The following is a 26,382-nucleotide window of genomic DNA, read 5'->3' as shown; positions in this document are numbered from 1 at the left end:
GGAACACAAGGCCCAATATTCAAATCGGGCGCAGTTCTTAGGGAAATCTGCTGCCTCCCTGGGGCCTGGGCTAAAGATGTGAAGAGAAAACTGCCTACTCTGGTATGGCCCTTAGCTAAGTATCCATTATTGATTTTTCAGGTGGGCAGCGATGAAGTTGCAACAGTAAGTCGCAAGGGGAGATTTATGGAGCAGATAATCATCTTGAGTGCCATCACATGGCACATACAGGGCAACCAGTATCGGGCCCAGCCAGCATGGGTTTATGAAAGACAGGTCCTGCTTGACCAACCTGATCTCCTTCTATGACTCCGAAATTCGTGCCACAAGACCCTCAATTTCTACTGAACTGTACTGTGCAAACTGCAATCTAAATTGCTGGTACTATTATTTCTTGCTTGCTCTACAACTCTCTCACTGATTTCTATCTATCTAGAACATACTTTTCCTGTCACTGGTGTGGGCTCTCAGGTCTTGCTTTCTGCTTCTTTAGTCAGTCATTTGTTGATCGGTGTATTTAGAGGACTTAACATGCCTAGCTCAATGGAATAGTTGAATTTCTTTTAGCCTGTTACACTTGGTTCCTCATGTGCTGCTGATAGATTATTACACATCGTTATCTCTTAGTGACACAAAAATATGTCTCATATCTCTAAAGGCATATTTCTTACTGGCATAAATGGTGTGATTACTGTGATTAAAAATACCAAATTATATTTCAGTAAAAAATGCACGTGTATCTTCTCCAGGTTGAATAGATGTCTTAGCTGTTCTAGGGGAAAAATAGCACAAATTGCACTGTGTCATTATTTGAACAAAACCTTTAAAATGTCCTATGAAAACATCAAATACATAATTTATTCATATGCAATAATGAAACTAATCTGCTAGAAAATGGACTGGATGTATTTTAAGTTAAATATTTGAAATACTGACTTCTTATTCTAAAGATCTCGTCATGCTCACAGCAAGACATCTATTGTATCTCAGTAATCTTAATTTTTTCCATTGTTTTTCTTTTTAAAATTGTTATTACATATAGTGGTTTTGAAATGTAAAAACTGAATCTGGGAAATATAAAGCTAGATATTCTTAAAATAAAAAGATTAGGTTATGACATGTATTGTTTAGTGTTCTGTTCTTAAACTTAGCCTATGAACTCAGAAATTTCCCAGGGTCAATAATCTTTATAAAGTAATCAGACAGGAAATATATTTGTAGAAAGGCAGCTTACAAATTGAAGTTGCCACAAAGGCAGTTATTTACATTGATGATAAGTTAGGAAGTTATCCAGTGAGAAAATTTATCTTTTGAATAATCAGCAATTATTTTAGAAATATTAATACCATTACAGCATTTGAGTTTCATTTTACAATGCCTATAATTTTTTTTATATTTCTGATTTACTGACTCTTGCTTTTTTTTCAATGAATGTTGACTATGAGAGTTGCCATTCAAATATTTATTAGACTCACACTATCATCACAGCAGCAACTACGTACTAAATTCAGATTTATTACTCCTCATTGTTTTGTTTTGGTAAAACCAGTTATTTGTTGTTACTGTAATTCTTTTTTATGGGTAAAGCATTGCACTGGAAATGGGAAAAGATTCAGAGAGGGTAATAGGGAAGATCAGAGGTATGGTACAATCTCCATAAAAGGAACAGATAAGTAAGCAAGGAACCTGCGGTCTGGAAAGGGGATGGCTGAAGGAATACGATGGTGATCTGTTCAATCACAAGTGGCATGGGAAGGGCGGGTATGTTTACTTCCATACATAATCTAGTGGGCATGAAATGAACCTAGTTTGAAAATTCAGAACAAAGAAAAGGAGATGACTCTTTCCAAAATGTATAGTTAAACTGTAAAATTCCTTATCTTTGTCACAGGTTGTTCATGTGCTTGAAGTTTGCCTAAATCCTTATGGAGATTTGAGAAATTCAGTACAATTGCATAGACTTACTGCTTTATGTTTCAGAACAATGTAAGAAATAAACATTCGTTGGTAACTTTACAGTAGAAAAAATAACCATCCATCTTGTTAGGAAGCAGAGAGGTTTTACATCCAAATAAGAGCCCTTTTTTCTGTAACTGAGAATTGTTCCTAACCATATGCGACAGAAATGCCTAAATCATGTTATGGTGATATAAATTTCATGCCCATAAACACTTGCAGGTCGTAAGGCTGCAGGTACAGGCAATGCCATCACGTAATCCCACTCTTCAGCTTCTACATTTTTTCCAGTATAAAGCTCCAACATCCATCATTTTATAGCCATATATTGTAAGAATGAGTCAGTTGTTGCTGTACCCACAAGGGATGCGTCTGGATTGAATCTCATTACCCAGCATACACGTCAGGCCATTAGGCTTTGCTTCTTTAGGAATAATTCTGACTCGCCTTTCACGAATGTTCTGTGTGAAGTTCCATGTTTTTAACCAAATCAATCACCAAGTATGTACATCTTGTGCATCATCTCGTGGAAAGTCAGTGTAGTGCCAGTGCTGCTGCTTTCAGAGGAGAATACTCACTTTTACATTGTGCTATGCTTATGGCTAAGAAGCTATTTCAGTGTCTCACTGCATGAAGTAAGTTGCAAAAAAGAATGGGAAAAAAGAAGTGTTTACACTTTCCTCATCTGTCATATGAATTTGAACTTTTTGAGGAAGAAAACATCAGCAGAAAGTACACGTAGGAGTTACAGAAGCCATGTTGTCAGAGCTAGGGAGAGCAGGAGAAAGACAAAGAAGTAAAGAAGTAACTCAAAATGAAACAGCAAGTCCTTTTTTTGTAAGCTGAATCTAAGGATATTATGGAAAATCTGTAAGGAGTAATTCCATTGTATGCTGCACATCTTGGTTATCCTTTGATTATAAAAAGAATATTTAAATTATGTGAAAAGAAAATGCCTATTAAGAGGGCTTTACTAACACTGTTAAGGTAAATTGCTGAAAGTTATAAAATGCCAAAAATAATGTTGACTGTACAGTGTTAATTCATTTATTTGTTCCTAGGCAATATAACAGTATGTAAATGCTCATGTGATCACATATTTTATAAATAGGATCTTTGTGCATTCATAACTCAGATGATGCTCTATTAAGGAGCAGCAATTTAGTATTTTATATTTTCTTTGATGCTTATGTGTATCCTCAGGTCTTATTTACACGGAATTAAAATTGTGCAAGTAAGTTAGAAAATGTTGCTGTTTCCTTCATGTGGTATTCAATTCTTTGTAGTGTTTTGCAAACATTATTTTCACAACCTCTCTTCTGTTGTTTTCTTTATAAGCGTAGAACCAGGGATACAGGAATGAAGAGAGCAAACAAAGCTCCATTTCCTGCAATTGCAAATGTAATTTTAGTGCTATTTGCAAAATAATGCAGGGGTAGACTTAAAGTTATGAGCAAATTCAGAACCTAACCTTGAAGGATATTTTAAATATGTATGCAGACAAACTATGCCAGTAAAAACAACATAGTATCTCACAGGCATTGAAATCTTGGCTTCAGCTTGTGCTACATACCCCAGCTGAGAATGTAGTGATTAAGTCATTATATCTGAGGCCCAGTTCTGAGGGGGTGCAGTTGCTCTTACACATGGATAAAAAACATTCAGTCATTGGGTTTACAATGTTCGTGTATTGTGAGCAACAGCCTGTAAAGCTAGGACTGAAATAGGAAAAGTACAGAGGTAAATTTTTATACGTTCTGAATTGTCCGCTCTAACCAGTCCTAAATTAAAGCATTCACATCCTTAATTCCAGACTGATTGAGTTTCTTTGCCTCTGTTTAGGTAAGGCTTGTGAAAATCATGCCCAATCACATCCTTTTTGGTCATCAAAGAGCTAACATTTACCGGTGATCAACCACGTTAGTGCCCGAGTTCCTCTCTTACATAAGGAAAAAATAGCTATGTGTCAAAGGCAATAGTCTGATTACTATGCAATATTTTTCAGAATGATAAATGTGTAATATTTATGCATGATAACTATGTGCATTTGTGTGTCTCTGTGTGCATGCACACAGAGCCTTAGTCTGTTTACCTCAGGACTAGTTCTTGAAAGTTTTGAAAAGCTTCGTGCAACCAGTGGCTTGTATTCAAGCTACTACATAACTATTTCCTTCTTTCCCCTATAGAGGTGTAATTTCTATTCCAGTAAATGACAAATTACACTGGCCTTAGGACAAGATTAGCAGGCCTGGAGGATCAGCTCAGTGACAATTTTAAGATGGAATCACAGAAGAGAAGAGATTCTCACTGAAGCTAAGGCTTTGCTTGAGCTGCAAAATGTTCTGTGATGCTCAAATTAGCTGAAGAAATACCATTTTAGGTTGTTTGGTTCTTGAATTAACAAATCTGCAGCTCTTAAGAGAAGGTTTCCACAAACACAAATTATGGTCTACCTTCTCCTTCTCTTCGGAGTTACAGGAGTGAATATTTTCAGGTTTGAAAAAGATTCAGGCCAAGAGGTAACAAAAGGTAAACAAAGTTTCAGAGTGCAAAGGAGAAAAATATATTTTATGGATCTATGTGGCTTTTCATAGACGTTTCATTGCAAAGAATAGATGTGCATAGTATAGCAAAGTTATAACTACCCATGCTCCATGAGAAGCATAGTTTTCTGTGGGATTATATGATGCTGTTTAATATACACACTTTAATGTGCATTTTGCCAAACGTTTTTGTTCATATGATCACCTGTCAGAGATGCAATTATCAAATGTAAGATGAAAAATACATGAACACATTGAGTTGGTCAAATTGTCCCTTTGGTCTTTTCAGTTGGCTTTGTAGAAGAGAACATGGTAAAGATATTAACGTAAAAATTAAAAGCCTCATGTAGAAGCTGGAATGTTGTTGTAGTAGTAGTAGTAGAGTAGTAGTAATAATAGTAGTAGTAATAATAATACTACCTTACACCTATTTATCACTTGTCAACTGCAGGTCACCAAAACATTTTGTAAACAGCTCTTGTTTCGTAATGTGTGAAATTATCTCCATGCCATTTTATAAGCTGGGAAGGGTCACTGGATAGTTTAGTCTGTTATTTTCCAGAATGATCTGTTTCACAGGGCGTAAGAAAAAGCTAATACCTGAGTTACAAAGGTGCTGGAATTGAAGTCAGTAGGATCTGCAGGTGCTTATTCACTCTAAAAATGAGGATAGACATTGTAGTCAACAGGTATTACAGCAGGAATTACATGGAATTCAGACCCGGTTAACTGGCCTGAGCTCCACAGAGCAAATCAGAACCCAGAACTTCTGAGTGACAGTCCTGAGATTCTCACCCATCCCTTTCCAAGAAAATAACATAATTTATACAGCTACGGTTATTCATTTTTGAAAAAAAAAAAAAAAAAAAAAAAAAAGAGAAAAGTTAATACACACAAAAATGGGCATTTGCAGAGAGTAGAAAAATAAATGTATTTGGGGCTGGTCCTTCAAGCACAAACCCTTAGGTTTTGGGTTGTGCTCAATTTAAAGAACCCAAATTCAACATATTTTAATATATACAGTGGAACTTATATGAATGTCAGTCTAATGAACACATAGTATAATTTATAAGCAATGGAAAATAGCCTCTTAATGCATGTCTTCTTTTTTCTAGTGACATTCACAGCCAATGGCTGAATGACTTCGCTACTAATAAAGGGTACCTAGAAAACTGAAGGGCCTGAAGCGGGTCAAAGGACTGATGTCAATGTATTGTAAATCGAGAGAAATAGAGTAGGCATGTCACCTAAGAGTGATCGGTGGTTTGTCGCTCTTTCAGGAGTTCTGCAAGGGCACAAATTACCTGGAATACTGCTGTGTCTCTTACTGCCCTCAGCTGACAGATGAAGCTGTGAAAGCAATGGCATTGCACTGCCACACACTAACAGCTGTCAACATAGCGGGTTGCCCAAAGGTATGTATAAGAAACAGGGCAACAAGTTCTGGGATTTCTATTGCAAAGAAGGACTTTGTATTTCATTCAGAAATTTGACCTGCTGGCACGTGTGTCTTGTCATAATTCTACAATGTACTAAACTAATTTAGAAGTAAGAGATTAAGTCCAGCTGACTTGCCATGAGTTCTGAGGCTTGGCTCTTCAGAGTGTTTGGTGTTCTTCTAATGGCTGCAGTTACAACATAAGGGTGTCTGTGCTAGACTGGGTAAAAGTGTGTCTCTCCAAGCGTTGATGTCTAGGGAAGGGTGAAAATGGAAGTGCTTTTAGTGATACTTCCTGCACATACTCTCCCAGCTTCTGGTGTTTTGGGTGCTTCCAAAGGGTGATGTCTTCGTTTTAATAACTCTTGGTATTTTCATTCATGGAAAAAGTTGTTGTGGTGTTGCTTCCATCACTATCAAGTGGGAATATACAAGTTTATTACTACTTTTGGAAAAGTTCATCTTGAACTATCCTTTAAAATTTCATTGTACTCATTGGACCAGTTTCCCCCTTTTTTCCTACTGAAGTGCCCATGTTCTGTTTCTTTCTACAGTAAGTCTGCAGTCATCGCCTTCCTCCTCTCCAACACTCATCTCCATAACCCTTGACTATCCTTTCAGCCCTCCACACGGTCCTCATGTCCTCTTATTCACTGCAGTGGCTGAACACCTTAGCTTCCTGGCCAACTAGATTGAGCTGACTCAGCTGACTAGTTAGCCAGCCCTAAATTATACCTATTCTGATCATTTTGTTAGCCTTCCAAAAGTTCCTAAGTTTCTCAGCTCTAGGCCAAAACCCACAGGCTGTCTCTCGGATGTGGCAGGCCGAGGAAGCTGCTCTGTGTTTTACAATAGCCCTTGGTTTATATCTTACAGAGACCTACTGTGCAGCATTAATTATGGTATACATGGGTCTCAATCTCCTGTATCCTTTGCTTTTAGATAGATATTAAGCTATTTTTCTATAATAACAGTGATAATAGAAGTTGTGCAACCCAAAAACCCTATAAAACCAACCCAAAACCCCCTATAAAATGGCAGGCTGGAAATTGTGAGAGTTTCTGATTATCAGAGGAATGAATTGTAAGTCAGCATCCTGGGAAGGGAGATGGGGCAGAGTATTACGGAATGTTAGGATGGCTCTTGATAAGGGAATACACTGGGTCATATTTTGTAGTTCCTTCAAAGGGGAACAAGAAGTAGACTCAGTGACCTAGTAATCCCTTTCCAAAGCTTTGTTCATAGATGGTATCTTTTCTTTAAATGGTTTTAAAGCCAATCTGTTAACGGCTAATACCCTGCTATTTTCAGAAAAGAACATCAAGACTCTTTCAAATAAACCTACACATAAGTTTACAAGTCTTTTTTTGACTTGAATCCAGCTTGCAACTCCATAAAATGAGATGGGTACACCTGTGGATGTTAAAACTAACTGGTCTTTCAAATCCTTTGGCAATCTCTAGTGTAAATTGAGGGGATCCAGCTGCTAAGTAAGAAAATATTTTCCACTCAGAGACTGTTTAAAAATGGTCAGGAGATTAAAGTAAGAATGAACCTGTTCCAAAGGATATATGTTAATATGTCTGACAGTCATGTCCTGTAACATAGCTATGTTATATATATATAAAAAAAAATCGTAGCAAAAGAACATGGAAAAAATCAATATACAAATACATGTTCATTAAGAATGTTTTGGCATGTGCTATGCACGTTACTCTAAAATTAGAGGAGCTTATCGTTTTAATCATATCTACTGGGGCAAATTACTTGTCTTTGAGCAAACTCCACTGGCTTCAGTGAAAGTGCTGTGAGCCTCCCTGTCGTGCTTCTGTGTACCCAGGACAGGTACCAGTCTTTTTGTAAATGCTGATATTAAAATAGTCAGCAGTGCAGGTCTGAGCCTTACTCAAGGAATAAGCCTGATTCAAGAGTAATTCTTATTTCATAGGAAAAAAATGAAGTTGCTGTGGGAAACAGAAAAAGTCCTACACATGAAAAAACATAACAAGAACTGAAAATAAATCTCTAGTTAAATGAATAAATCAGCTATTTAAATAGCAAAGTTCTGAAGACAGAGTTTGACGGACAATGAAATCTGTAATTCAGTCCTCTAAAGGGAATAGGATTGAGTGTATGATGAATGTAGATTTCTCTTAAATGCATCCAATACTGATTACTGAGTTGAGTCAGCAACTTCTGTTTAGTTCAATAGGAATATTTATCTATTTATTAATATTTTAATCTGCTTATTAATCTATTGCAGATCTAATATTGAGCATATAGCTAAATCTGGAACAAGCAAAGCACAGAATTACCTCTATATTCTAGGACTGTATCATGAGATAGTGTGCTAGTTTTCTGTTCTACAACCCAAGGTCCTGGCTTCATCCTGCCTCCTTGTCCCTTTTAGATTCTCATGAGATTGGCTGTTTAATGCAAGTGAAGCCCTCATCTCTCTTTCCACCATCCCACTCCACTGGTTTTAATCAAGTGTCTTTTAAAGGTCTTTAGCATGTCCCCTCTTGATTTTTGGTCCTGACTGAACAAGGTAATTAAAGTATGTACATAATTTATTCTTGACTGTTTCCACTGAGGTCAATGGAGCAATTAAGTAGCTTGCATGACTGCTTATGTACCTTAAAGACTCTGTCTCCTGTGTTTCTCAAATGTGACTTCCAGCATTAATGGCAATGGATATCAGTTTAGAAAAATGGAATTGTGAGGTGGAACTAAGTGGGTCTACTTCAGAGCTAAAGAAAAACAACTATACATTAAAAAGGTCATTTGTAATAGAGAACTGAGATACAAAACTGATATAACTAAACTGTAAGTGCAGCCTAATAGTTTAGTGAGAACGATGGAATAGCAGGTCAGGCTAAAGGCTTATATGTGCTACATGCAAAATTACGAGGTTGGGAAAGTTAAACCGTCCTGATTAGGTGAAAAAATTCCCACAATACTTTAGACTGTACTGGAATCACAGGTAACTAATACCGTATGTGCTCTTGATAATTAAGTGACGGTTCCTGCAGAGCCTCTTGCAGAGATTCAGAATTCTGCCATACCAGAAATATTACTTCCATGAAGTGTTTTAAAACATGTTTTTCCCACAAATCAGACACTAAAATTGTGCTCTGTGTTTTTTTCTTTCCACTATTCAACAATCTTCTAACTTCTGCGTGTCTTGTTGCTTCATTTACAGATGACTGATACCTGCATCCGATACGTGGCTGCAGCCTGCCATTATCTCCACTTCTTGGATGTCTCGGGTTGCATTCATCTTACTGACAAAGCACTGAAGTATCTTTGGAAAGGTTGTAAGCAACTCCAGATTCTCAAGATGCTGTACTGTAGAAATATTACCACGTAAGAGGATATTTCCTAATCTTAATTCAGAGATGGTTGTAAACCCAAAAACATGAGGGTTTTTTTATTTCATTGGCATCATGTTGCCATGTTAGGTATCTGGCTTGAGCCGTCTTGCTCCATTGTCTCGGGGGTGTCCACGTTGCTGCTTTGGGATTCCTGTCGTTTGGTGTTGGACTTGATGATCTTGAAGGTCCTTTCCAACCTTAGTGATTCTGTGTGGCTACCTACAGATTCTAGCGTCAGCCAGAAATGAAGGGAAATAGGGACCCCATCTATCTTTATGGTGGCCAATGCCCTGTTAGGGAAACTTCTGCAGACACAGAATGTCACCTCAAGGGCATGTGGGAACATGAGGGAGAAAAATGGTCTGGGCCTCATGCTCTCAGCCATCGCACTATGTCCTTGAGCTCACTCCGAGGGTTTGTGGGGGCCTGTTTCCCAAGGGCTGCATGTCGGCGTATGGCCGAAGCAGATCTAAGCATTGACGTGGGCCTGAGCTCAAAATGCAGCATGGTTATAGCGAATGAATCAAGGTAGCATAAGCACAGTTTCACGAAGTACAAATGAAACTTACTGTTATGTATCTACAATTGGAAAAAACCACGTCATCTACCACAACGTAATCCAGCTACCCGGCTGGTGTAAATGGAGCCAGCCTCCTGATTGCCCATTGCATTTAAAAGCCAGTCATTTCTGGTCAGGTTTAGAGCTTAGTTTTCAGCTCTGTGTCTCCGAGATGCAGATCCAATGTCTGTCACCCTTCTCTGGGCGTTAAGAGCATGACAGATCAGGCACCGTACACCTAGAACTGCACAGTGGCCACACACGCCAAAGGGACTGAAACTGTTGGGAAAAGAACTAACGCTTAAGCATGGTTAATATATCTGGCTCTATAACTTAATAAAACTTTATGACTTCAGTAAGAGTAAGAAATATAGAATACTGTATTATACACAGAATATCCATACTAGGAGAGCTCTAACCCCACTCTAACAGGACCACTGCAGATAGCACACTCTGTGCTAAATCATTCCAGGGTTTAATAGTCACTTTAGAGACCACAAGACCAATGTAGATGCTTAATAACTTAAAAGATATTTCCAGTGTGCTTCATGCTTTCCAAATGCTCCTTGGTTTATTTCCCTCTATCTGTCTCGCCACAAGTAATTCTGATGTCATTACTTTTATTTTCCTTACTTCTCCCAGAACTTCCTTCTCAAAATCTCTACTTCTAATTAAATATTTGTTAGATACAGAAAGTGTTTTGAACGATCGGTATGCAACAGTACAAATTGAAAAAATTATTCTAAATGAACTACACTGTTCATTCTGAAAAAAAGATATTTCAAACACGATTAATTTCCTCATAGCTTTCTGCTTTATAGTTTTTCTCATATTAAGCCTCAAGGGATTTTCTTTTACCCCCGGATTACTGTTGTTGACCTGCTTTTTCTGTGATTTTATATCTCTCTTTAGAGCAGTAAGCAGGGTGTCGTCCCTTTCAGGCTCTGGTTGCTTATACATCTCCTCATAGAAGCGAGATGTAGTAGGAACAGAAATTTGGGCGAGTTCCAATTTATGCTGGGTGAGCCATGATCAAAGAGCTGACCTGACTTCTCAGCAAACCATTTGCATTATTGTAGCCTTTGCAGGATGACCCAGGATTATGCCTCTGCCTCAGAGTCCCATATGCTATGGGTTCTCCAAACATCTTGATTAAACTCTTCTGACTCAGCCAAGGAATTTCCCAACCAGCTATTTTTACTGTAAAGAAAGCCCTGGAGAGTTATAGATCTTTACAAAACAAAAAGCAACCATGAGACACACATCTCCACCCAGTGTTATCTTTGCCCTTTCTGTGATTTTTCAAACTAGGCAAACTTTGCCAATTTTATTTTCTTGAGCCTGATTTTTCTGGTATGTGCTAGTGGATGGTTCTTTCCTTTGCCAGCCTCTGTCTCTAGCCCTTTGCACCATATGTTCAATGATAGGAAACTCCCACCCTGTGCCATTTGAGTCTGGGACAAAAACTATCAGGTAGATTGATCACATAGAATAACTCAGCACTGAAAACTTCGTGCTCGTTCCTTCCAACAGGTCTGAAGAGCCTCCCTAGACCAAGGCAGGCTGCTGAATAGATTGCCCATATGAAGGTCGGAGTGCCTCTTCAATCAGACTCTAAAATTGTCATTAGATGGAATAATATTCAGAAAATAAAAGAGCAGTCACAGCTAGATTCAGATATATTCCACATCTTATATGTGTCACGCTTTAGAAAAATCTTGGTTTATTGTTGTTGAAGGCCAATATTGCAAAAATGATAAAAGATTTATCTTCTGCCAATGACTACATCAAAAGCACAGGAAAACACGGCAGTGATTCTACAGTTAGTTGACTTGCAGTAGCTTTTCGATGACATCAAAAGCAATGACAGTAGTGTCACTAATATGTCACAATATATTTTTATAAAACTATGTCTTTCATTCACAACCTGTATGTTTTTAGTAATGAAAAATAAGCAACAGATTGTCAGAAAAATGAACAAGAGGGCCTCATTCCCTGTTTTGAGACTAACTCTTAAAAACTTACTCAGGTTCTTAGATTTTCACAGAATGCAGAGGAAAAGGCTGGTTTCACGTGTAATTTATGTTCTGCAGGTGTGAAACCTACATTTCAGAGGCATTTCATTCCCTGCTTAAGAAGATGGAAGAGGACATCTATGTAAAAATCAGATTAATCTGGAGAACTAAGCATGCTAGTGGCTTAGGTTCTAAAGAAGCAATAGAAGGAATATGTTTTTAGTTTAAAGTTGCCCTACAAAATCTGTAAATCATGTATACTTCATTTTGCCAATGGAACTCCCCATTATTTATTATTAAACACTAACCAGTCCTAGCAGACGTCTCTTAATAGACTGAGCCTTGCAAATATTGAGGCATATCTCTTGTATTGTGTCACATTCTTTTTCAAAGTTTTATTTTTACTGTTTCATTAGATTAAAATAGAAAACATATGGAGCCATAAAGTTCTTCAAGTTTCAGTCCAATGCAGCTTCATAGGAAACAGTTACGAGCATATAAATTGTCCATTCTTTCCAGTATCAGGTAGCATTCAAGATTATATGTGCCAACATACTAGCCTGGTTCCAGGTCTATTAAACATTAGCAGGAAAAAAAGGTCTACGGCCTGATATCTTGCTGCATATTTCTGTATCCAGAGGCTAATGACCTTTCAATTAAACCTGTTTCTAAATGCCACAAAGAATCACAGATAATCTGCCTCTGGGAGTATATGATACTGGTACAATTGATTTCTTCTGCTAGAGGAAAAGAAAGCTCACCAACTGCTTTTTAAAATGTGGCTTGTGTAGGAAAAGATTGTATCGGTTGTGATTCACCAAACCTACAAGAAATAACACACTGGCATCTTGAGAGAAACAATTCTCTCCTCTCTAAGACATTCTCCTTAAACTTCAAAACACAAATGCCATTTAAAGTCAGCTGCAGTGCTGAGAAAGGTGTGACGTTCTCTTAGCACTCCTGGGTGCAAAATGGGAAAGGGAATCTGCCCTAGCCATGAGGAGCCCTGGCCAGCCAGCCTTGCGCTCTCACCAAACGGCATCTCGTCTGTAACGGTTTGGTTCCACCAAAAGCTGTTCTTCGAGAGCAAAATTAAATGCTTCCATCTTTCTTGTCTGCACTAATGTGAAACCAGTCACATTTCTTTTAAACTCATGACTACTTTGTTAACAAGCGACCCCTCACCACGTACTATTACAATTTTTGCCCTTTGAATGGAAATTACATTGGGTCTTAATGGCTACAATACATTTGGAGAACATTCTGGTTTTCGGTTTTTGTGGTTCTTGTGTTTTCTGATGGTTGCTGTTGGTTAGAAAGGGCATTGCAAGAAAGAACTCCGTTTTCTTGAAAAAGCAGGATTTCTTAGGTATTATCCAAATATTCAGGTCTCAAGGCAGGAAGGATTTGGGAGTCCAACACACGTGTAACTGGAAATGAAGACAGCCTACACATGATTTGGTAAAGGACTAAGAATACTTACTCTTAAATTTTCTCTTGAAGGAGCAACAAAAATATCATACCATAGTACTGTTTTCTCACTGACTGTAAATCTACCTTCAGAAGTGAGAGGGAGGCTCCTGGAATGCCGTTTCCAGCCATCATGTGTGCTTGAACTGGACACCATCAAATGATACAACTACCGCAGCTGACTTAGACCTCAGAATATTTCAGATTTTGTGTAGCCTTATCACTTTCTGGAGCATGCTTGCAGGATGCTTTCTGCTTCTTCCATTACCTGCTGCCTCCACTTGCCTCTTGGGATTAATTTCTCCTGCATGTGCACTATAAACAGTTCTCCCACGTTTAAGTTTTTCTTTTCCATTACTTTACTCTCGATTGTTTTTTGTAACCTCATCTCAAAAACTCTTTTTCAAAACCTCTGCCTTTTATTATGATGGACCCAGTCAAACATTTCTGAATTTTGGAATGTCTCAGGATTCAGACCATGATACAGAACTCTATTTCCTAACTACACCCTCTTAGTAAAAGGGATTGAAACTTTGGGTAAGGATTCAATTACATATTCCAGTGCTGCTCAAGCCATGTGTTTGGGCTGGTAATTTTGTCTGACTTATAGCAAGAGAGATTTGCTTTGCCAAAGATAATTGTAATTATTTGCTGAAATGCTTTTATTCATCAATGTGCTCATTTCAGACACTACATAAATAAATAAGCAAGCTCTATCATAGTACAGCATATCAAATAAACGACCTATTTTGCCATGTGTTGATGATTAATGAATGGCTGTTTCTGGCAAACTAATCAACTGTAGCTCTAGGCATGGGACAGCGTAAGTTTCCAAAAAAATGGTAACAGCTCGCCTTATACATGCTTCAGACAGCCACCATACATTGCAGCTTCCATGAAAAACAGGAATTTGGACTTGGATGAGTTGATTTTTATTTTACAGCTTAGAGCTTATAGCTCATATAAATTGTGCACACATTCCTCAATGGTACAGGCCTCCCTAATATAAAAACAGATACAGCCTTGTGTTCATGTGGTTCATACAGTGTGTCAGTGTTAGATTTAAAAAAAAAATATCCTGCGGTGCTTGAAAACAAGCCCTCCTTGCTTCACTAATTTTGTCCCTTTTGCACCCCTCCCCGCTTCCCCGTTCCCGCTGTGGTGGGGCAAGCGTCTGGGTCTGCTGCTTTTGTAGCCACCTTCAGTGCTCTCACTTTGGGGAAAAAAAAATACTCGCAGATAACAGACCACTTTAATTGGGAATTTTTTCTATTCTTGTCTAGATGCCGTGTATTATATTCTGTTACAGACCTTAGGAAATTGGCCGGCAGGGAGAAAGGCTACCCTGCTGTGGCTGTGACACACCAGAGCAGGTAGAATCTCCTGAAGAGGACGGAGGATGTCGAGAGCTGGCTCTTCCCCAACGGGCACATGAATATGCTCAGCCCGGGGGAGCTTTCTGGAGTGCAAGAGCCAGCGATGGGGGAGGCCGGTGAGGTGCGCAGCCGGGAGCGGGCTGACTGCCAAGTCGCAGAAGTGATGGAAAGAAAGAGACGTTCAAAAGACTGAAAGTGGCGGGTTGAGTTTCTTCAGCTTGGGAAGGCAATGAAGGTTGCTGGACTGATAGGGCCTGGAAAGGAGGGAGAGGACAGAGTCGCTCATCAACTTCTTTTTAGAGTGTCTCACTCAGTAGGCCTGATTTTCTCCTATTTCTGCGTCATTTTGCTCTACTTTGTTGCTTTTGTGTTCTAACACTGCAAAGGGGCAGTGGCCACAAAACGCTGGGGGATCAGAGGGGTCACACAAGTAGGAACTGGGTACCAGGTAAATAGGGCAGGGGGACATGACACAAGTAGGTGGTTTTGGACACCGTAAGTGTTTCTCTTCTGGTTCAGCTATCGCAGAAGCTGCAACGCAGAGCCTTGGGGTGAGCCCAGAGCCAGTGCAGGCAACAGTAAGGCTCTGTAACGCTGCCTGCTGCGTATTCAATTCAATCTCAGAACAAATACGCTCTCAAAGGAGGTGCGTGACAGAAGATAACAAGTGGGGAAGTTTGCCAAAAGAAAGTAAAAGGTGAACAAGGAAAGAGTTAAGAATACTTGGAGATGCCACAGAGACTGCTCAAAGAAAAAAAACATTAAAGCTCAGTGTAAAGATAGACCTTCACGGTTACCATAGCCTTCCTAGATAGTTATGGAAAACCACTCTGGAGACAGTCTGTGATAGCTTTTGACATAGCTGGTTTATCTATCTTATTTGGTGGTATTTTCTTCAAAACACAATGCTATTATTCCAATGGCATTGCCTACTTAGTCCCAAGGACCCGTATTTTAGGGTCACCGGTCACTGGCACACTAGAGCAAGTGCAGATGAGGGCCACCAAGACCACGAAAGGGCTGGAGCAGGTGACGTGTAAAGAGAGGCTGAGAGAATTGGTTTGCTCAGTCACAAAAAGAAAAGGCTTGGGCTGGAGAAGACCTTATTGCCGTCTATAACTCTGATCAGCAGATACAGAATAAGAGACATGGCCAAACTCTTCTCAAAGGACAAGAGGTAACAGACACAAGTTGGCACATGTAGAGTTCTGATTACATACAGGCAAACTATTTGTTAATCAGGAGGCTAGTCAAACACTTGAACAGGATCCCAGAGAGGGTGTGCAATCCTCATCCCTAGAGATATTCAGAGCTCAGCTGGCAAAGCCACGATCCACCTGGTCTAGTTGGATCCATTTAGAGCAGGACCAGGACTAAATGATCTCCAGAGGCCTCTTCCAACCTAATTAATTCTATGACTCTGTATCTAACCAATTACCTTATTTTCTAGTTTCCACGACGTCTCTTATAACATTGATAGCTTCAGTTAAAACAAGGAACTCTTGCCCATTAAACTTAGCTTTAAATGTTCTTTGTAGAAAAAGCCTCTGCAAATTTTTTTCTTTTTTTTTTAAATCTTGTTGCAGACAAGCTGTCTTGCAATATACAGCCAAATTGGAAAAACAAGAACATAGTGATGCTGACCCTCCTTCCTGGCTTGGATATGACCGAGACGGTAACATACTCACCTTCACCAAAACAGACACATCAGAGCCTGAATAAACAAATTCTTCAAAATGAAAAAAAAAAAAAAAAGAAATTGTACAACGTCTCCTACAGTTCAAGTTTTTTTTCACTAAAGCATGAAAAGAACATTGTATTATTTTTCTTAAAACTAATCGTATTTTAATAAAAGACCATTTGTTGAATTAGTAAGGAAGCACTGTGAATCTTTTGCAGGAGTGTGTATGCCTTCAAGCAAGACAGCCACACTGAAACAACATTGCTAACTTTCAGATGTTGATTGAAGCTGTCTTCGTCTTTCCAATCATGAGAAGTTTTTGTAGTCCCATGCAGAGCAAGCAATAAATCTGTGTGTGTTTGGGGTTCTTGTTTGCCATGAAGGTCCTCTGCAGGACACATAAACACCCTAACTTCCCACAGAACTTCACACTTGCCACGGCTGGTACTCATCAAGTGCAACATTCTTGAGCAATGAAGAAGAGTGAATAGGTAGTGACTACCAATTCCTTAATACACAAGTGTATGTGCACATTTAAGCACAGTTCTCTACTTCTCAACAGTCACTTGTGCACCCAAAGCCCTAATTCTCATACAAGCTTCTCAAGGCTGAGTTCAACTCTAAAGCGAGCTGATGTTTACATTTACAGATCTGAACCATGGGCTAGCTGGCAGCTGACAGCATCAGGAGAATCAAATGAAAAGGAGCACAAATGAGAAAGTGTTAAAGGAAAAATTTTCATTTTACAAGAACAAGTCTTCTCATCAAATGGACCAAAAAAAATGAGCACACATGGGATTTGCCATTCAAATCTTAATTACTGATAACCCACTCATGTTTCCTTGTCTAGAAAAAAATATAAAGTATCACCTCATAGCAGAACAAGACATTACTCAAATGCCTTTGGGGAAAATTAAAAAAATTTCTCTTTCTTCAGGTCATTCTTGACCTTTATATTAAAGTTCTAGCTGGTCTCAACATTTACTAGCTTGGAAAGAATATAATCAGAGTAGCTTTAGTGGTAGCACAACTTTTTTGATGGATAATTAAAGTTCTTTAAGCAAGTAACTAGCAATCCTAATGTTTAATTCCAGCTAGTTTTAGAATATGAATGCCTTACTTCTTCCAACAGAAAGCAAGCTAACATGTTTTCTTACTATGTTCTCCCTTAAATTGCTGATGCAGCAGTCCCAAATGCACAACCTTAATCACAGAGGCTGACAAGGTTTTGTATTCTGGGTGAATAATGGAACCATTAAATGGACTCAGTTTTGTAAAATATCTGCTACGTTGTTTTTATTTTCAATGCAGTGTGACGTTAGAGGTGCTTCTTTATCTGCAGCAGTGCAAGAAGTAATTAGTTGCAAAAATTTTTCAGGAAATCTAAAACCATTACACATTTATTAATTTTGTATTTTTAAAAAGTATAATAAACATAATAACTAATAACTTAATATTACATTGCTTTTAGTAATAATAGTAGTAATGTTTTATATATTACTGTTTATATTAAAAATACATATAATTTCCCATACATATCTGTGCCTACTTCATCCAAACAAACAGTACACACAACGGCAAATGTGGCATTTTTAACCACCCTAAATTACAGTAAAAATACTGTCCTTGACTATTGTAGTCTATTAGCCAGGCATAATTATACCTCTTGGGGAATCCTGTGGGAAAGGAGATGTTCATTTCATAATGTACCGTTATGATCTAAAGTACATACACACATATACACAACTTAAAACCTGAGCTGACACTCTGAACTCCTCTTTACTACTCTCCATCCACTCAGTTGGCAGAAATTCTTACATTTCAGTTTTAAAACACAAGTTTCAGCACTTCTGTTATAAAGTGCCATATATAGCTATGGAAAAGCTTTGAAAAGCTCCATTTACTTTACTGTGTGTTTGTATAACGGTAACAAAATCCTCCACAAAAATCACATATGCCCTTGTGCAGGGCATACATACTTCCCTCACCTCCCTCCTCTGCCTTTCTGCCTCAGAGAGCTTACAGTCCTGTCATGCAAGGCTGACAGTCGCTGGAAATGTAGCAAATAAACAGATTACAGTTCTCATTTATTAGGTCAACACTTCCATTCTCTGGTAGCTTTTACTTTAGGGGAATGTTCATGGGGACTCTTATCTGAAGTCCAGTTGGTGGAGTGTTCCTCCTTGAAATCAGCCAGACGCATTGCACTTTTCACTATTTATTTTAAAAGCTTTTCTTTGCAGACAAACAGTGGTAGACATAGCTAGAGTTCTTATTTCTATCCACAAATGGTTCAGGATGACATGGAGCAAGTTCTGTCATTTCACATACGTAGTTTTGCACATACAGTACCCATTGACAACGCAAAAACTGCTTAGGGGCCCACACACCAAAGGAGAAGACCAAATAAGAACTACAGTTCTGAAAGTGGTTTTAGCCTATCCCCGATACATATAATTTGGTTGAAGAAGATTCTCTGTATTTTGCATAAATCAGCAGAATTCCCACAGTTCTGAGACATTTAATTAAAAAATATAAAATAGCTTGCAGAGCACATCATCTTGGAAATGAATTTTCATATTTTCAAATACCAGATGTGGAAAATGTTTTTTATTTTTAAATGATGACTCCAAACTTTTGTTTGAAAGTTACAAGCTCTGAAACCGAGGTGGTAAGTAGGTCAAGTTATACAAATTCTGAATATGTAAGATCTTGTCATTCCTAGGAGGCACTAAAAGTAAATCAGACGTGTTAAGCACCAGCCACTATCATAGGCAGAGCTTGGGTTAAAACGCCCTCATTTTTAGTATTGTTTCTCTCTCATATTAAGAATATACATCAACAAAGTTTCATAATTCTACAGAAATGTTCCTTTACAATTTCTTCGTTTAATCTCTTTGGCCTATTTCACCTTTAAGAACTCTTCAGCTTGACAGACTGGATCCAGCTTTGGCTTTTAAGACACACTTTGCCATTCTGTGCGTCAGCCTTAATCCATTTGTCCGTTTCATTCCTTTGATTCATGTGACCTGGAAAAGAGAGTTCTGTTTAGTTTAATTTGACACACAGTAAACATATCATCTTCACATTGCCTTTTTTTTCAAGCTCCCTGGAAATACTTGTAAGACTTTTATTTGGTAGAAGGTATATATTTTTAACAGAGGCTCCTGATATTTCATTCTTGATACAGTTTTTTGCATTAATCTCATTTCCCATAATATGTTATTACAATAAAGTTGTAGTTTTTATTATGTAGTACCATAGTTTTTACTATGGGCTACAAAATACGTCTACATTAGACATTAGTCTGGCTAACTAATTTGAAAAAGTTTTCACCTTTATTGTAAGGTATGTATAACATGAAAAAGAGACATGGGAAACACCTGATTTTCTACATGACCTGACATGTTGCCACTATTACTGCTTTCTTATAATAATGAGTTAAAAGAAAACCCACCCTGAAATGTCTGTCATCTTACATGTTTCACAGGAACTTAGTATGCATGGTCATGCTCTGAAAAGCTTACTGTATAACAGACACGGGAAAGGTTCAACTTGCCCTCATTTTACAATTTAGAAACTGAGGCCAAAAGAGAATAAGTGACCTTCCAAATTTATACAGAAGATTTATGACCAAATTGGGAATTAAACTGGGATCTTTTAAATCCCAAATCAGTGCCTTTATCACAAGATCAACCTTCACTTCGGTTTATCTTTACAAAGTATCTTTTATTATTACTTTAGCATTTGTGTGACTGAGTTCTAAGTTTAGAACTAATTTGAGCCTGGAATAGCATGAGGGATGGCAAGGAAGCACATTCTGAAGCAACTTTGCAAACATGCTCTGCTCTGACCTCTAACACAGCTGAAGTTAAATTTTGGCCATGTCAAAAACAGTGGCGAAACTCCAACTGACATCACTGCATCGGTTTCCACAACTCAAGCCCATGTGCCAGAACTTTTCAATAGCGTTTCAGCACTTTGGTACTTCTAAGTGGGATTAATTTGAGGTTATAGGTCAAACCCACATCAATTCACTAGCAGGCTGAGGTACTGTTTAGAAGTACAGGATTTTCAGAGTCATTGAACACTGACTGAGTTCTCCCACTGAATGAAGAGGTATTTCAGTGTCCTTCATTATCAGCCTACAACAAGCCTACTAGGACATCCACACGGAGATCCTTGAACAATTTCTGCTCTCCTGATTGCTCCAGGCATCAGCAGTCTCAATCACGCCCAGTCTCAATATCATTCCTACTATAAGGCAGAATCTACATTTCTGCTCCCTGTCTAATTAGGGACTTAAATCTATGATGATGATCACAAAGTTGGACAAATGTATTACACGTGAAATCTGTTAAAATCTGAAACTTCAATTCCTCAAAAAGCTTTCCTAAATCATTGATTTGTCATAGTATTGTATCAGAGAATACAGAACAGAAATGAAAACAAAGATCTATCTTTTAAGCAGAGGTAGTCCTTAAAACATTCGATCATTCTGCATTTTAAACAAGAAATAGCCTCCACGTGTCAAAAAACATGAACCAACAAAGAAGTGTAAAGGAAGACTTCAGTTGATACCTTAACAGAGTTGTAGAGCACTGAAAATACAGCTTTTTTTCCCTAAGGAGAGAGGAAGAGATCTATTTCCAGAAAGTGCATATTGGAGTGCTTGGTCCCAGTTCCCCTCTCTCATGTTTTTGTCACTATGGCTTGTACTTCTGTACAAGGAACAAACACTGAGGCACAGAATCTGTAAAATGAACAGTTTCATGTGCTGCTTACACCCTTGCTAAAAAGTTAAAGAGTAGTTTTGAAGAAACACAGAAACAAATTAACAAGAGCTGTTTCAAAGCTTGGTTATTGTCTGAGCTCTGTTTCTCATTTTGCATTTGCCATGTGAACTTAGAAAAATGTTTTGTTCCTTATGCTTCTTTTGGAGATTTGCCTGTGAAGGGAATGCAGAAAATATCAAACTGCCTGCAGGAAAGTGAGTGTCACATTCCACTCCCTAGGGATGAAGATCTTCAAACTATTCTAAGGTTATTAAGCCTATTGCCAGTAGCAGGTTCAAATCAAGCTGAAGATATTTAAACAGCTTTGTGTATGAGGCGCTAATCAAGCAACAAGGTCTTGTTGGATACCGTTTGATGACAGTTTGGTCTTAACTGTACTCACTGCCTGTACTCTGAATGCTGTGGGAACATAAGTGGATTTTGAGGATGACTTTGCTAGCATGATTAAACCACAAAAGCCAACAGCCTGCTGGATTGAGAATAAGAGAGAAAAAAAAAAAAAAAAGATTTCATTTCAAAACCCACCAGTCAAGACAACAGCATAAGCTCAGGAGAAGATAGATGCACCAGTATGCTGTGTGGCCACCTTTCCAATTTAATGCCCAAGAAAAAGTTTTTTTTTTTCCCCCATGTGTGCTGTCTAAAGGCAGAAAAGACCTTTGCAGAACTTTATGCAGTCAAGTACTGTTTATTCACTTGTCTTCCTAGAGACTGGAAAAGTTAGAGTGCTCTATTTTCATATCATAAAACACAAAGAGGAGCATATTTTAAATGTTGTTCACTGGTGTTGTTAGGACTGGGGTATATCTCAAAAAGGCCATGAACAGCTTGAGTTAAATGCAAGCTGACACCAATAAAAACCTGTAGCATAGCATCTCATCTAATGTGTTTTATAGAAGTTGGATGAACTTTCTATTTGACTTGAAGGAATGTAATCTTTTCCAGATACAACCTGGGTCTTTGTTTTTTTAAGATACTGCTTACAGATCAAGGCTTCACAGAGGGACAGTGTTTAGAGGCACACTGTAAAACAAAGCTCTTCCCACTAGTTCTAGTGGCAAAGAGTCAACAAAAATTGCTTCTAGGAAAGAAGGAAAGTTTTGAAGAAATGCCTTGAGAACAGAGAAAAGAGGGAGGGACACAGCAGCAGATAGCGTTACTCCTGGGATCAGAATTGTAACTCTGAATGCAACAGACCCAAGTCAGCTGCACAGCGGGGAGAAGGAGTGCTACACTTGGACAGCTGTTAAGTTTCAGAAAAAACTTAAGTTTCAGCAGACTGACATAATACAAGCTCTTTCAGTTATTTCCCTTTTAAAGGCAAGTTGCTTGCCTCACGTTATTCACTGCCACTTCAGCTGTGTTTGTATTTAACCCTGGAACTCCATGCAGCTAAAAACACAGACATTACCTTAAAGCAAATATAGAATTTCTGATAACAAAAGCAGTTAAACACATCTGTAAAGCTTTGTGCATGGTGTATGAGACTCATGCTGGCAGCTCCCTCCTTGCACACTGGCTTTGAATCAATCCTAAAGGGTAAGTCCACAGCACTTCATAGGCCACACTCCCAGTACTACTGTATGAGGAGCCATCGTGTGAGCAGTGAGAAATAAGTTATTCCTGAAGGTAGGAAGCATCTGTTTGAATCCCTGCTGTTCCAGAGGGGAATCCAGATCTAACCTCAGACAGACGTAAAAGTATTATTTCAGTGCATGCCCGAGTGAACAACTGTTGTCAGGAGCAATCTACCCGGAGAACCAGACAGGGTGAAAAGACTTGAAGTATGTTATTAAGAGAAACCCAAAAAGTCAGAGATAAGACAGTGGTATCAATGTCCATCTTTTCAAGGGGATCTGGTAATCAGACAGGCTGACTCTCTCCAGAGGCACAGGAAGGCCATCTAAGGAGTTCCTAGTGATCACGGGGCGGTTTACACAGCACCGGGCCTGCTCGCAGGTGATGGAGTGCAACTGACTCCAAGGGGCAAAAGGATTCTTGCTTATGAGCTGGCAGGCCTCATCAAGAGGGCATTAAACTATATTTGAAGGGGGAAGAGGATAAAACCAGGCTCACCAGAGTTGAGCCTAGGGGTGGCGTGCCAGAGTTGAAATCAATAGCCCAGCTCAGGTGCATCTACACCAATGCACGCAGCATGGGCACCAAACAGGAGGAGCTGGAAGCCATTGTGCAGCAGGACAGCTATGATGTAGTTGCCAACACAGAAACATGGTGGGATGCTTCTCATGACTGGAGTGCTGCAATGGATGGCTGTAAGCTCTTCCGAAGGGATAGGCAAGGAAGGAGAGGTGGTGGGGTGGCTCTGTATGTTAGGGAGTGTTTTGATTGTATAGAAATCAATGATTGTGAAGACCAAGTCGCGTGCTTATGGGTAAGGATGAGGGGGAAGGCCAATGAGGCAGGTATCCTGCTGGGAGTCTGTTACAGACCACCCAGCCAGGACGAAACGACAGATGAGACATTCTATAAGCAACTGGCAGAGGTCTCGCATTCGCTGGCCCTTGTTCTTGTGGGGGACTTCAATCTACCGGACATCTGCTGGAAGTATAACACGGCAGAGAGGAAACAGTCTGGGAGGTTCCTGGAGTGTGTGTAGGATAAATTCCTGACACAGCTGGTGAGTGAGCCCACCAGGGGAGGTGCCTTGCTGGACCTGCTGTTTACAAACAGAGGACTGGTGAGAGATGTGGTGGTCGGAGGCCGTCTTGGGCTTAGCGACCACGACATGATAGAATTCTCAATTGTGAGCGAAGTAAGGAGAGGGGTCAGCAAAACTGCTACCATGGACTTCCGGAGGGCAGGCTTATCCTGTTCAGGTCACTGGTTGAGAGAGTCCCTTGGGAGACAGTCCTGAAGGACAAAGGGGTCCAGGAAGGCTGGACAGTCTTCAAGAAAGAAATCTTAAAGGCGCAGGAGCAGGCGGTCCCCATGTGCCCTAAGAAGAGCTGGCGGGGAAGGCGACTGGCCTGGCTGAACAGGGAGATTTTGCTGGGACTCAGGAGAAAAAGGAGAGTTTATCACCTCTGGAAGAAAGGGCAGGCAACTCACGAAGAGTACAAGGATGTCATTAGGTCAAGCAGGGACAAAATTAGAAAGGCAAAAGCCCAGCTAGAGCTCAATCTGGCTACAATTGTAAAGGATAATAAAAAATGTTTTTACAAATATATTAACAACAAAAAGAGAGGCAAGGAGAATCTCCATCCCTTACTGGATATGGCAGGGAACATTGTCTCCAAGGACAAGGAAAAGGTTGAGGTACTTAATGCCTTCTTTGCCTCAGTCTTTAATAGCCAGTCGAGGTATCCACAGGGTATTCCCCTGAGCTGGAAGACGGGGATGGAGAGCACAATAACCCACCCATAATCCAGGCGGAAGCAGTGAAGGACCTGTTAAGCCACCTGGACACACACAAGTCTATGGAGCCTGATGGTATCCACCCCAGAGTACCGAGAGAGCTGGCGAAGGAGTTTGCCAAGCCACTCTCCATCATTTATCAGCAGTCCTGGTTAACAGGGGAGGTCCCAGAAGACTGGAGGCTTGCCAATGTGACACCCATCTACAAGAAAGGCCCGAAGGAGGATCCTGGGAACTACAGGCCTGTCAGCCTGACGTCCGTACTGGGGAAGATCATGGAGCGGTTGGTCTTGAGAGTGCTCACAGGGCATGTGCAGGACAACCAAGGGCTCAGGCCCAGCCAGCATGGGTTCATGAAAGGCAGGTCCTGCTTGACCAACCTGATCTCCTTCTATGACCAGGTGACCCGCCTAGCGGATGAGAGAAAGGCTGTGGATGTTGTCTACCTGGACTTTAGTAAAGCCTTTGACACCGTCTCCCACAGCATTCTCCTGGAGAAACTGGCGGCTCATGGCTTGGACAGGTTTACTCTTCACTGGGTGAGGAACTGGCTGGATGGCCGAGCCCAGAGAGTTGTGGTGAACGGCGATAAATCCGGCTGGCGGCCGGTCACAAGCGGTGTTCCCCAGGGCTCGGTTCTGGGGCCGGTCTTATTCAATATCTTTATTGATGATCTGGATGAGGGAATTGAGTGCTCCCTCAGTAAGTTTGCAGATGACAGCAAGTTGGACGGGAGTGTTGATCTGCTGGAGGGTAGGAGGGCTCTGCAGAGGAATCTGGACAGGCTGGATCGATGGGCAGAGGCCAACTGTATGAGGTTTAATAAGGCAAAGTGCCGGGTCCTGCACTTGGGTCACAACAACCCCATGCAACGCTACAGGCTTGGGGAGGAGTGGCTGGAGAGCTGCCCACCGGAAAAGGACCTGGGGGTGCTGGTTGACAGCCAGCTGAACATGAGCCAGCAGTGTGCCCAGGTGGCCAAGAAGGCCAACAGCATCCTGGCCTGTATCAGGAATAGTGTGGCCAGCAGGAGTAGGGAAGTGATCGTGCCCCTATATTCAGCACTGGTGAGGCCGCACCTTGAATCCTGTGTTCAGTTTTGGGCCCCTCACTACAAAAAGGATGTTGAGGTGCTTCAGCATGTCCAAAGAAGGGCAACAAAGCTGGTGAGGGGTCTGGAGAACAAGTCTGATGAGGAGCGGCTGAGGGAACTGAGGTTGTTTAGTCTGGAGAAGAGGAAGCTGAGGGGAGACCTTATCGCTCTCTACAACTACTTGAAAGGGGGTTGTGGCGACGAGGGTGTTGGTCTCTTCTCCCAACTAACTAGTGATAGGACAAGAGGAAATGGCCTCAAGTTGCGCCAGGAGGTTTAGATTGGATATTAGGAAAAATTTCTTCACCAAGACAGTGGACAAGCATTGGAACAGGCTGCCCAGGGAGATGGTGGAGTCACCATCTCTGGCAGAGTTCAAAAAATGTGTGGATGTGGTACTTCAGCACATGGTTTAGGGTACATGGTGGTGCTGGATTAATGGTTGGACTTGATGATCTTGAAGGTCCTTTCCAAACTTAGTGATTCTGTGTGAAAAGAATAACTGGATGCTGGATCAACCCATAAGGTAGAGGCAACATACACCTGGAAACTTTCACAGGAGAAAAGAGGTTAGAGAAGACAATAGGGGATTCCTCTCCATACCCAGGATGGAGGGAAGGCATAAGGTAACATGAAAAATAGAGCCCTATTACCTGCTTGCATGGTCACCAGAAAGGCATAGCTCCGAGATGAACACTGATCAGAT

The 26,382-nt window shown here is 40.1% G+C and overlaps 2 protein-coding genes across 2 annotated transcripts in view; one reads left to right on the top strand and one right to left on the bottom strand.

The window, feature by feature from the left end:
- The window catches only part of FBXL13 (F-box and leucine rich repeat protein 13), a gene marked incomplete at its 5' end in the record, with an annotated part of 95,928 nt that extends 79,337 nt beyond the window's left edge, over window positions 1-16,591 (top strand). The window contains 3 exons of the mRNA XM_082013915.1: window positions 5,780-5,914; window positions 9,140-9,303; window positions 16,318-16,591. Coding sequence (XP_081870041.1) covers window positions 5,780-5,914; window positions 9,140-9,303; window positions 16,318-16,453 — 435 coding nt within the window. The 3' untranslated portion in view covers window positions 16,454-16,591. The remainder of the gene's footprint in view (window positions 1-5,779; window positions 5,915-9,139; window positions 9,304-16,317) is intronic.
- A 2,734-nt stretch (window positions 16,592-19,325) lies between these two features.
- The window catches only part of FAM185A (family with sequence similarity 185 member A), a gene marked incomplete at both ends in the record, with an annotated part of 47,184 nt that continues 40,127 nt past the window's right edge, over window positions 19,326-26,382 (bottom strand). Inside the window, one exon of the mRNA XM_082011598.1 lies at window positions 19,326-19,441. Within this exon, the coding sequence (XP_081867724.1) occupies window positions 19,326-19,441 (116 nt within the window). The remainder of the gene's footprint in view (window positions 19,442-26,382) is intronic.

This window comes from Phaethon aethereus (assembly GCF_964289735.1).
Source record: "Phaethon aethereus genome assembly, chromosome: 1".
Classification (NCBI taxonomy): Eukaryota; Metazoa; Chordata; class Aves; order Phaethontiformes; family Phaethontidae; genus Phaethon; species Phaethon aethereus.
The sequence above is the reverse complement of the archived record's forward strand: the minus strand, read 5'-3'. Positions and strand labels throughout refer to the sequence as shown.